General features: G+C 30.1%; 1 protein-coding gene across 1 annotated transcript in view; it reads right to left on the bottom strand.

The window, feature by feature from the left end:
• The window catches only part of LOC117176254, a 77,368-nt gene that overhangs the window by 7,291 nt on the left and 56,561 nt on the right, over positions 1 to 13,516 (bottom strand). The window contains exons 7-8 of the mRNA XM_033366411.1: positions 4,085 to 4,222; positions 466 to 688 (exon numbers count right to left, since the gene is read on the bottom strand). Of these exons, the coding sequence (XP_033222302.1) occupies positions 466 to 688; positions 4,085 to 4,222 (361 nt within the window). The remainder of the gene's footprint in view (positions 1 to 465; positions 689 to 4,084; positions 4,223 to 13,516) is intronic.

Here is a 13,516-nt window from a genome sequence, read left to right as displayed (position 1 = left end):
AACTAGGTGAGATGAGAGGAGGAGAAATAGGAGAATTGAGAAAAGGGAAATAGGGAATGGGAAGTGACAAGACGAAAATAGGAAATGGGAAATCATGGATAGTTATGGAAGGGGAAATATCGGAAGGGAAGTAGAGAGAATGATGGGATGGGGAGTGGGGTATGAGAATTGAGAGTTAGGGAAGGAAATATATGAGAAGGGAAGTTGGTTGATGAGGCGTTTGGCGAGAGGATGGAAAGTACTGGAAGAGAGGGGAAAGCAATTAAATTAAACTGAATTGAGGAGGTGTACGGTAGTATGGAAAACAAGGGATGGGGGTGTAAGGGGAAAGTGGAGGAAGTGAGTGAAACAGAAGCAGGGGAAATAGGGGAAGGGAAAACAAGAAGTAAGCTATACATAAAAATAAGTTAGATAGAAGTAGAGAAAAAAGAAAAGGGAAAGAAAAAGAAAAAGAAAAAGACAAACCTTGAACCATATTGAGATCCGTGCCAACTTCGATATGGATCGTAGTCTTCAATGATCGAAGGTTCCTTTTCTATGACCTCTGTTCGCGTGCAGGTGCACGACATCGCAGAACAAAGACAGATGTTAATGATAAGCATAATGAGAAACAGAATACCGAGGGCTACTGCGAGCCACAGTAGCCATGCTGGATGAACTTTGCCATCTTCGAACGAAGCCGAGGATACTGTAATCAAAAAGTACACAACCAGATAAAATAGCTGAATAGCACTAGTTGGATGCCAGTACGAGCTAAATAATGGGAAAAAGTGACTGGGTTTTTAAGCAAAAGTTCTCTAGTATTTTTTTATGATTAGAATTTTAAAAACAGGGGTTTAGAACAAGCCTTTTTACCACCTGCTATTTATTAAATTAAAAATTGAAAAATGTGTTTTTTAACCTGACGATGAAAATTTAGTTCGCCGACAGAGTATCAGTTTTTTTTAGGGAATACAATACAGTTGGAGCTCGTATAATATTTAGAATATATTGAGAAATAATCACGGTATAACTAAAAAAATATTTTTGAATAAAAGTTTCGGAATATTGTTTTATGAATTTACAAACTAAATCCTCTGGCAAGTGATTGCAAAGGCTTTAAATGTGAATATTCACTTCGTACGTATAAAATATAGGATTAACGGCTAATTTAATTCACGTGGTGGAATTGTTATCTTTAAAATGAATTTTTCAGTTTTAAATTGTTTTGCAATACTTTCCCTACTTGTTCATCAGTTATCAATATCATGATTTCAAAAGTCTACTTTACAAGGATATTAAAAGTTAGTTTTCATTTCTCTATATATTCATCCTTATTATAGTATCATCGGACTTCAGAGCCAAAAATTCGGGTGAAGTTCCGAAAAGCGCTTACCTCCAATTAATTTGAAAATGCCGTGTACCTATGTATTTTGACGAGCTGATCACGAATATGACAGTGGAAATACCCGCAAATTTGATTTTCATGGTTAAAACCATGAAAAACCCATAAAAATCATGTTTCTTCACGTTTATCTCAATGAATAGTGAAAATTTATAAAAAAGCTTCAAATAAAATTTGTAGATCCTTTGAAAATACATATTTTATGTTTAATATATTTTTACCCTACGACTGACAGTTTTCGAGAAAATAAGGGAAATGTCGGTACGAAGTGTAGAGTTGCTTAGATCACACACGTTATACTTTTCAACGTGTAATGGGAGGGGGGCGGGAAGGCACCCCTGTGACTGGTCCCAGAAAAAACTTAGGTCACACACGACCCCTTTTCCAAGGTGTCCTGGGGGCGGGAAGGCACCCCTGTGACTGCTCTCAGAAAAAACTTAGGTCAGACACGACTCCTTTTACAACGTGTCATGGGGTGGGGAGGCATCCCATGGAATGGTCACAAAAATAACTTAAATAACACATGACCCCCTTTCCAGCGTCTCATGGGGGCGGGAAGGTATCCCAATGACTGGTCACAAAAATAACTTAGGTCAGACACGACGCCCTTTCCAACGTGCCATGGGGGGCGGGAAGGCACCCCTCTGACTGGTCACAGAATTAGACTCAACCTTCCAAGAATGTTTTATGTTTAGTATTTCTGCGATTTTCAATAGTTAACGCCCATCCAGTCTTCCAGGAATTTTCCATACAATTTAAGTCGCACCGCTAAACATTTTGCAGTATATCCATGATTTTTTATATTTATCGTCTATTTGTCGAAAACCATCAGTCGTAGGGTAAAAATATATTCAACATAAAATAGGTATTTTCAAAGGATCTACAAGTTTTATTTGAAGCTTTTTTATAAATTTTCACTATTCACTGAGATAAACGTAAAGAAACAGGATTTTTATGGGTTTTTCATAGTTTTCACCATGAAAATCGAATTTGCGGGTATTTTTACTATCATATTCCATCCACACACTACTCCTTTCCCCTGTCGAGTGAGTCACGCCTACCCCGAAAGGGAAATGGCTTAATGGTGTAACTAATATTCGTAATCAGCGCGTCAAAATACATAGGTATACGAAGTTTCGAATTAATCGGAGGTAAGCGCTTTTCGGAACTTTATCCCAAAATTCTCTCAAAACCGAGGAATACGGCGATTTTCACAGAATATGGGAATAATAGTGAAATCATTTTTTGTCATATTGAATTCAGAGAATCTTTAAAACAAAATACCGTCATTTTCTACAAAAAAAATTAATTTTCAACTTTATATTAGGAATTTTAACTGAAATTTTAACCAAATCAAAATATTTGAATGCTCATCCTCACAAAAAAACTATTTTTTGACACGACAATTGAACTTTCAAAAAGAAAGTTAATTTTCAACAAAATAATTAAATTTTCCTCCATATTGTTAAATTTTCAAGCTGAATAGGTGAAGTTTCTACAAAAACATTACATTTAAACTTCGAAAATATGAATTTTCAAGAAAAAAATTAAATTTCAAGCAATTTGTTAAATTTTTAATAAAAATAAAAATGATTTTCCACTGAAAAATTAGAATTTTCACCAAAGTACTTAAGTTTTCAACCAAACATTTAAATTTTCTAGGAAGAAGACGAGCTACCTACAAAAAAATACGAATTCTCAACAAAATACTTAAATTTTTAACTACGAAAGATCAATTTTCGACCAATGATGGGACAATTAAATATTTAGTAGAAAAAAAATATCATTGGAATAATGAAATTTTAAGAATTTAGTTCAAATGTTAACTAATTAGTTGCATTTTTAACAAAAAAATCTTTATTTTAAGTAAAAAAAATTAAACCAAAAAAGACGAATTTCTCAAATAAAATATCGTCTACCAAAGAAGGTAATTTTTAAACAAAAAAAAACTGTATTTTCTAAAAAAGAATGAATTTTCAACTCGAAATTAGAAACAAAAAACAGTAAGTTTAAACAAAATAATTGAACTTTAAGTCACATGGTTGAATTTTCAAATCAAAAAGATGAAGTTTCCACAAAACCATTGAATTGTTAATACGAAAATATGAATTTTTAACAAAAAGTTAAGTTTCAAACAAATAGTAGAGGTTTTGACCAACTAAGAACATAAATTTCAATCAATAAAATAGTTGAATTTTCTATAAAAAAAAAATTCTTAATAATAATAAATTGTGAAAAAAATATTTGGTTTTTATGCCAAAATAGTTGAATGAACTTTGAACAAAATTGTATTAAATTTTAAAACCATAATTAAATTTTCAACCAAATATTAAAAAGTTTATCCAAAAATTTAATTATAGATTTTTAATCCCGGACTCTTAAATCCAAAAGAGACTTTCAACAAAAAAGTTTATTTTTAAACAACAAAATAAAATTTCTAAAAATATGCTTTTTTAACAAAATAGTTGAATTTTCAACTTAAATTTGCATTTAAGCGAAAAAAAACGAGAATAATGGAAAGTTTCTTGAAAATAGGGGGAAAAAGGAACGTAAAAAAGAGGGAATGGGGAAAAGATTATAAACTTTTGTATTAAAATCGTGTCTCACAATCTCGTATTGAAAAGCTAATAATAGAAATACCTAGAACAAAAAAAAAGCTAAGAGAACATTGAAGTTGCAGAGTTGAAATAAAATACTCACCGGGTGGTTCTCCAGGTTGAAGGGCAAAGACGCTAGTGCTCGCAACAAGGACTGCTTCTTCGTCTGCTGTATTTTGTCCTATACTTCCCTTTATTGAAAAATCTTCGTCTCCTTCGCAGACGGGAGTTCCGCAACTTCCTATACATTAAGAGGGAGAGAGAAAGAGTTTAAAGAAATTTCAGGAAATTATTTTGGACTTACTGAAATTTTATCTCTTCTTATGTAAATCGTATCTAAGGTTAATCTTCTGTCAAGGTTTTGTTCTATGTTTCAAATTTTGACGTTTTTAATATAGAATTCGAATGTTTTTGAATAATTAAATTTTTTTGGGTTAAAATATCACGTGACATTCTAACTGAAACTTAAAAAACTACTTAACTTATAACCCGGTAATAAGCGTTGAATCCAGAAAAATTAAGAATTTGTATTCCTACGAATAAGCGATTTTTCCTCCGTCTAAAAATCCCCCAACTTGAACAGAAAAAGTGCAAATCCCATTCCTCTAAAACGACTTAGTAAAATTTAACGGAAGCATCTATTTAACCTATTTTTCATTATTAAATCTTTTTACAACTTATAAATTCGAAAAAAATATTCAAATTTATATTGATTTATATTTTAGTAATTTATTTAAACGTGTTAAAAATGCATTACAGAAATATATTTAAATGTGTGAATTAAAATAATTTTAACTCTAGAGAGTAGACTGAAATTGATTAAAATTTTTAAATTTATATTTCACATGAAGGAATTAGAACAATTTATTACACATATTTTGTAAACTGATTAAAAGGAATTAAATAATCTCAAAATATTAACACTTTTGGGAAATACAAAACATCTCTGTGAGATGTGCCTGTCGGTACAATTACAAGGAATTAAATATTTGAAAAAACGTTTTCTTTTTAAGGAATAGGAAACTATGCGGCTGAATAATCTTCACTTTTACGCTGAAGTCTAAAAATATTAATTTTTCTCTATTCTGTTTACTGTCTCTAATTATTACATAAAAATGTAACCAATCATAAATAATTATTATCCAGGATATTATCCTGAGATTCTTATTAATCTGAAATGTTTTTCCTGAAGTTTTGGAATAGAAAGAAAGTTGCTAAGATTTGATGAGGAATCCAGCTGTGTTTCCGAAACCTAATCGATTCAATTTTGAAATAAATTGAAAAATATTAGTCTAGAAGATGTGGTATCTATTAAATTCTTTCTATATGTATTTATTTATAAATCTATCACAAAGCATATAAATAATTTATAATTTTCTCTCAACTTCGGAATATTTCTTTTCAAAAGTAATTTTTAACTGTAGCGTTTTTAGAGGTTGGCATTTAATTTTAAAAAAGCATTTAAGGGTGATGTGTGTTGGAATGTTGGTGTTAAAAACAGCATTCATAGCTTGGCATCTCAAGGCCAGACGGACATAAATTTTGTGTACCAAGGGCTTTTGTTACCAACCTCTCAAACAACCTTCAAATGTTATTTTCTTTAAAAATATTTCGGTTTTTTTAAACAGGGTTGCACAAAATCCCAGTTTCAAGACTCTGACCAATTTATAATTTTTCCTAACCGTTATAGATTTTGTAATTAGGTATAAAAACAAATTTACAGCTAGGAGATCAATCATGTTAACGCAAAAATGAATTGTTTCTAAAATTGTTTATAAAGGTTTTAGTAAAAAGAGCCGTACAGAATTGTATAGGTTGTTATATCTCTGATAAAATCTTACTGTATTGACTTTTTAACAGAATATATTAATTTTTAACCAAATAGTTGATTTTTCATAAAAAAAATGACATAATTAAATTCACTTTAAACAATTAAATTTCATCAACAAATTTTTTTAAACTAAACTTTTCCTTTTATTCAACCAAATAAGATCAATTTTCTACCAAAAAAGAACTTCAGTTAAAACAGTGACTAAAAAATACTAATTTTCAAGACTCTAGTTGAATGCTAAATCAAAACAAAATATATTTTGAACCATGAAAAGATAAATTTTCAATAAAAGAGTTGAATTATTAACCAAAAAAATTTTGTCAATTAATAAAGAAAAGTAAAAAAAAACATCGATTTATTCAACAAGACAATTAATTGTTAACTAAAAATATGAGTTTCAAACAGAAAAATTAATTTTCAACCAAAAAAGATCAATTTTCAAGCAGAAATGATATATTAACTTTTTCAAATTCAAACATTAGTTTTCAAAAACACAAAAATGAATTTTCAACAAAATAGTAACATTTTTAACTCATGAAATAAAATGTTAACTAAAATGATGAATCTCTTAACAAAAAAATGTTTTTTTACATACGAATGAAATTTTTAATCAAAGAGAATAAATATCTACCCAAAAAGACAAATTGTTAACATAAGATATAAATTTTAAACTAGAACAAATACATTTTCAACCAAAAATAGAGTAGCTGAAGTTTCAAACAAATCAATAAGTTCATCGAAAAAAGCCAATCTAACAAGATTACTTTTCTACAAAAAATAAGTTTTTTCAAAAAAATACATGAATTTTTAACAAAAAAAAATATATTTGAAAGAAGTTGGATTTTCAACCAAACAGTTTCATTTTTAGGTAAAAAAAAAACGAATTTTAAACAAAAGAATTAATTTTAAAACAAATAGTTGAATTTTGTTAACAAAATAGTTCAATTTTCAATGGAGAAGATTATATTTTTACCAAGAAAGGAGGAACTTTCCACCAATTAATTTAGATTTGAACTCAAAAAAAAGTCATTTCCAATAAAATAGTTACATTTTTTAACAAAATCTGTAATTTTCATGAGAAAAAGACCAATTTTCTACCAAATAGTTACATTTTCAAACTGCGAATATGATTTTCCATCAAAAAAGAAAATTTGCAAATAAATAATTGATTTTTTTAATGAAAATAGTTAAATATTTAACCAAAGAAATAAATTTTTAATAAAACGGTTTTATTTTCAAAGAAAAAGACAATTTTTAGAGAAACTCCTCATGCAATTTTTGGGTGACCTCATACTTAAAAAAAGTCTACCGAAAAGTCGCTGAATTTTCTACATGTTCCCTGACATTCCCTGAATTTTCCTGACCAGTTTTAAAGTCCCTGACTTTCTGGAATTCCACAGTCTATAGCACACCTGATAAATGAGAAAAGCAATTAGACTAGGAAAAAGAGCGGTCTGGCGGGGTTTTTAAAAGGGAATTAAAAATGGAAAACGCGGATTATAAAAAAATGATCCCAATTTTTATTAACCGGGTGATGCTTAGTAATCTAATATAATTATTTATCCTTTCCTTTCTTATCACTATATTATATTAAAAATATCACACTTATATAACCAAAATTTGTAGCATTTTTTGATGAACCGCGTTTTCAAATTAAAAAATTCAAATAGTACTCGTAACGTTGACCAAAAAATGTTTTCAGCAAATCGATAAGACACGTGTCGTTTTCTTTCCCTTCAAAAACCAACCTGTTTGAGTGACACCCAATTCTGCGACTTGAGATTATAAATTGCCTGCGCGATTTGAAATTAATTCGGTGAATCGTTCAACATAATCAATTTACAACTCGGAACAATCCTATCAACATGATTCACTGTATTCATGATCCACGACCATGATTCATTGCCATAAATATATATTTTCATAAAGTATTGCTGACATAAATTAGGTTTCATACTGTATAAAAATTTAATTTCTTAATACTACGTACAACAATTTTTCGCGCAATTTTTTTCATACAATTTATTTGATTTTAATAAAATATTGGCTTTAATTAAAGGACACATTTGTTTAAAATCTGTGTACTTGAATTCATAAAAATATTTATTCGATTCCAACAAAAAATACAATGCACGGAAGTGCTATTAAAGTGCCGCGAGGCGTGCTGAGGCTCCTTTGATTGCTTTGATGCAGTTAATTTTTTTAAGCTGTTTTTTTTCTGATCTACTGAAAAACTAAAAATTGCTTGGTAAATGGACAGTTTTGAGGTTAAGTGCAAATTAAACATTTGAACAAATTTGGTAATTTAATGTTATTGAACATTAATGAATTTACTTGATTTAAACAAAAGATTATTTTGAACTAAACCATAATTTTTTCGAACCAAATAAATAAGCACAAACAAAAAATTTCCTTCATCGATTCCTTGATCCCCCTGTGAAAATTTCGGATAGAAAAAATTCTATCCTTTTGAATCCATTTTATTCTTGAATTTTTTCTGAAGCAAACAGTTTCATTCCGATCCGACCGAATCCGATTTCATTCAATGAAAAACAAAGATTTCTATCTGATTAAATCCGACCTAATTCGATTTTGATACAAGGATTCCTATCCAATTTAATCCGAAGTAGAAATAAGAATGACAATTCGATTGAATTCGGCCTAATCCGATTTCGAAAGAAGGATGATAATCCGACTGAATTCGACCTAACCCGAGGCTAAACCCAACACATTGTAGTACAATACTGTTTCATATAATTTTCATGGTATTTTTATGAAATAGATCCGAAACAAAAAAAAGTTTTACTTTTTCTTTAAAAATTAACAAATTTATTTACATTAAGGCAGAATTAGCATTTCCATGGATTGAAAGTTATATGGATTCGTTTGAATTTGTGATTAATTCTGAATGAGGATTGAAACGTGGTTTTGGATTCGTTCGGGTTGCGGAGAAGGATTAAAAAGGATTGAAAGACGAGTTAGGCTTGGTTTCGGATTCATTCTGATTAAAAAGGATTGAAAGTCGTTTAGATTAATATCGGATTCATTAGAATTTGAATACGCTTTAAAAATAATTAAAGGGTAACTTCAGATTGATTTCTAATTGCTTAAGATTGGGGGCACTATTAGAAAGGATTGAGAGTCGGTCGGATTTATTAGAATTGGGGATACAGATTGGAAAGTATTTTCGGATTAGATTGCGGATTGGTTTAAATTGAATTTGTTGCTGGTCACGGATTGGATAGGATTAAAAGTCATTTGGAATGATCTCGGATTCATTTGGATTGGATATCGGATTGAGAAGGAATGAAAGTTCCTTCGTATGGGTTTGGTCTCGGATTCAGTCGGATTTATTTGGCTTGATGCCGGATTCATTCGGATTGAATTTTACAAAGACTTATGGATTGAAAAGAATTCAGAAGGATTAAAATAACTTTTCGGATGAGGCTCGAATTCATTCGGATTGACCGTTCAGATTGAAATCTGAATTCGTATTGGTTTCAGATTCATTCGGATTAGACATAGGGATTAAAACATGTGTTAGAATTCATTCGCTTTGGAAGCATGAATTAAAAAGTGTCTTCTGATTAACATCGGATTTATTCGGTTTCGGGGTCACATATTAAAAAGGAATTAAAGGAAAGCTTCGGACTGAAATTGGAATTGACGGATGGATTAAAAGGAATTAAAAAGGATTGAAAACTTCCTTCGGCATAGACCGGCATGATACTGTTTGGTTTGTTTAATTCACAGGGTAGCGATTCGGTGGACGATTTCAAATTCCCGGTCATTTTCCGGTAAAGTTTTTCAATTTTCCCGGTCAACTAAAAGTAACATACCCATATTTTTCGTAAAATGCATTTACACAACAGAGCAAAAAATTGCAAAATAAATCAATTTTCAAATAAAATATTAATCTTTAATTGATATACATTGAATTTTAAGCCGAAAAAATGAATTTTTAACTAAAATAATGAGTATTTGACTGAAATACTTGCATTTTTTACTAAAACGATAAATTTTTAAACAGTAAGATTAATTTGAGTGGGACGATGGTCGTGGGGACTAAAGCGTAGGCTTTGGACCCACTCCTTCGGCTTGCGGGTTCGATTCCCGCCTCGCACTCTGGAAGAGTCTCGGTGGCCCATGCGGTGTGAACACTAGCCTAGCAAGGGAGTTGTTCATCTCCGGAGAGTCGTGGGAACCCGGTACCTCTAGAGAAAAAGGTTTTTTCTCTAAGTACTTAAAGCTGTTGCTCTTGGTGGTTCCGGAATCCACCTTAAACTGTAGGTCCCCCTTCATCCACCACCAAGTAAGTGTGTGGAGGGTGTGTAAAGGAATAGAGAAGGTGTAAGAAAAATGTAAACCCTTAGGGGACACATTAGAAGCTTCCATTCCAGTAAGATTAATTTTCAAACCAAAAGATTTAGGTTTTTACAACAACAAAAAAACTTTCAACAAAATAAATTAATTTTTAACGAAGTACTTGCATTTTTAATTAAAGAAGACAAATATTTAACCAGTTGAATTTTAAATAAAAAAGATGAGTTTTCAACTAAACATGATAATTTTTTAACAAAAATTGAATAATTAAATTTTTATTTAACCAATGAATGTTAAAACAAAGAGTTGAATTTTTCAGTAAAATTGTAGAATATTCAAATGAAATAATAGTTATATTTTCAGTTAAAATTAAATTAATTTTCAACCAAAAAGAAACAAATTTTCAACAAAATAGTTAAATTTTCGGCAAAAAATCCTTTTCGTCCCAAGAAAAAACAAGTTTTCAGTCAAATGTCTCATTTTTCAACGAAAGAAATGATTTTTGAAAAAAAGTGTTTGACTTTCAACCAGGTAATTTTATTTTCAACTTAAAAAATTAATTTTTTAACTAAAATGATCAATATTTTGGTGAAATACTTAAATTTTCAACCGAAAAGAAGAATTTTTAAACATGGAGATTTAAATTTTCCAACAAAAAGGTGATTTTCTACAAAATAATCGATTTTTTAAAACAAAATATGTGAATTTTCAAGGAAATAGTTGAATTTTTAGTGAAAAAAAAGATAAATTTTCAATCAAATTGTTTGAATTTTGAACTAGATAAGATCAATTTCTAAACAAAAATTTAACAGTTAAATTTTCAGTTAAAGAAATTAATTGTCAACCAAACTGATAAATTTTAAACTAAGATGATGAATCTTCAAATGAAATAGTTGAATTTCATAGCAACAAAAAGACGAAATTATGATCATAAAGATTAATTTTCTACCAAAAAGATGAATTTCCCACAAAGTAATAAAAAATTTCAAACAAATAGTTTAATTTTTAAATGAAAAATAGCAATTTCGACCAAATAGTTGAATCTACATCCAACAAAAGATCAATTTTTAGCCAAAAATAGAATCGTCAATTTTCCGCTAAAAATCTGATTTTTGAAACAAAAACATATTTTCAGCTAAATAGTTAAATTTTCTACTCGAGAAGTTGAAGTTTTAGTTTAAACAATTATTTTCAAAAAGTAGTTATATGTTCAAAGTAAAATGAAATTTAAATTAAAATGATGAATCTTTAAACTAAGAAATTAATTTTTGACAAAAGCTTAACCCCAAGTAGTTGAATTTTTAATTACAAAAATATTAATGCGCAATGAGAATTGTCACGAAATTTTCTACTATAGTTAAGAAAAACGTTAAAAACTACTTGAATTATTTTTTGTTGTTGTGATTTTGAAGAGGGAACTTTTAAATTGTGAAGAATTCTGACATAGAAAAAAAAATAGCAAAACATTTTTCTTATAATGGAAAATACTAAAAATTCAAAAATAAATGATGATTTAATTAAAGTAAATTGAGATAGTCTGAAAAATCTGCGACAGTGGAAAAAGTACAAATCACTTTTGAAAATTCCCGATTATTTAATTAAATTCTTGGTCATTTCCGGGTTTTTCCCGTTCTATAAAATCCCCGGTAATTTCTCGCAAGTCGCCACCCTTATTCAAACAAACATTTTATTAATGAGGCCTTGACTACACCACTGAATAAAACTCGAAAAATGTTGCCATTACTTCGACTCATATTGGTGCTGTCCATTAGGTTTAATCGAGGGATTAATTTACATTTTTAAAACCTATAATAAGAAATGGAAAATAGTAAAAAGTGTGAAACCAATGGCGTACACTGATTACTTTGTTCACATAAGGCAGAGAAGCTTGCATGGCTGATGGTAAAATTTGATTGTGTGTGATGCAAGGTCGATTTCTACCCCCAGTTGAAACTTGTTTTAGTAAAATCCGATAGGTAGAAATTAATGTCCGCTTCTATAGAATCTCGGACCGGCTTTACTTAGACTCAAGCAATGCCAGCATGTTAAAATGCAAGTACAGGCTACCACTACAGAGATCACTTTTATTATGCACTATCCACGTATATTGAATACAATACTGTGCGGTCAAACGATAAGGCACGACCAGCAAAGAACGCTGGCTTTAAAACCAGTTAACTGGCCGAGTCGAAATCGACATTCTGTGCCAAAACTGGTACCAGAAAAAAATTCTGTATTCATCATAAAAGCTCATTTTATAGGGGTTTTTGGCTACGCCATTATGAATTTCACAATTTTGACCCTGGATTTGTCATCAGGGACCTAAGAAATTCTTTGTACTATCTTTCATTCAAATCACGTGACTTTTTGCATGTTTCTCTGTTATATTGGATCCATCACTTTGAAATTCTTAATTTTAAATTCAGAAGCGGCGGAGCCTTTTATCTATATAGGTGGGGGCAGGAGAATAAACTTATAATTTTTAATGAAACACTTTGTATCTAGTATAAAAATATTGTTATACTAAATACAAATTGTACATAAATAAGAATAAATGGACAATAAATAGTAAATAATAAATACAGGTATAAAATTCATATTGCCAAAGATTTCATAAAGATTTCATAAAGATATCAATAATTTCACAAATATTACAAAAGATTTCAACGATTTCACAGTTTTCAAATCCTTTGCAAAGATTTCAGATAGATTTAAAAGATTTTCCAAAGACTTAAATTATTTCCCAAAAATTTTAATAATATTACAAATATTGCAAAATATTTAAAATATATTTTTAATATTTCGCAGATTTCAGAGAGATTTGACAAAGATATAACACACATTTCAATGTTTCTCCTAAGATTGTTCACAAAGATTCAAATGATTTCTCAAAGATTTAACAGTTTTTAAATATTTCGCAAAGATTTCGGATAGATTTAAAAGATTTTACAAAGGCTTTAATTACTTTCCAATGCTTTCATTACACCATTAAGCCATTTCCCTTTCGAGGTAGGCGTGACTCACTCGGCAAGGGGAAGGAGTAGTGTGTGGAAGGGATAGAGATTTTTTAGATTGATCCAGAATTCTCGTGCTATTTAAGTAAATAACACGTTCGTTCCGCAACACTGCTCCGACCCAGGTTGCTGATCAATCTCTCTAGCAATCACCCCAAACGCAGAACCTCACGAAGTCGTTATGTAAGGTTCCCGACTTGGGTCCATTAATAGCCAAGGTCTTTGTTTCAGGCGTCATTCACTCTACTGACACTCTTTTTATTTCCTTTCCGCGGTCTACCTCTGGGCACGTTGCCATTTACTTTACCTTGATACACTTGTTTCGTTAGTAGTTCATTTGGCATTCTCTCAACATGTCCGAACCATC

The sequence above is a fragment of the Belonocnema kinseyi genome, chromosome 7 (assembly GCF_010883055.1).
Source record: "Belonocnema kinseyi isolate 2016_QV_RU_SX_M_011 chromosome 7, B_treatae_v1, whole genome shotgun sequence".
Lineage (NCBI taxonomy): Eukaryota > Metazoa > Arthropoda > Insecta > Hymenoptera > Cynipidae > Belonocnema > Belonocnema kinseyi.
Note: the sequence above shows the minus strand (reverse complement) of the source record. Positions and strands in the feature narration are given on the sequence as shown.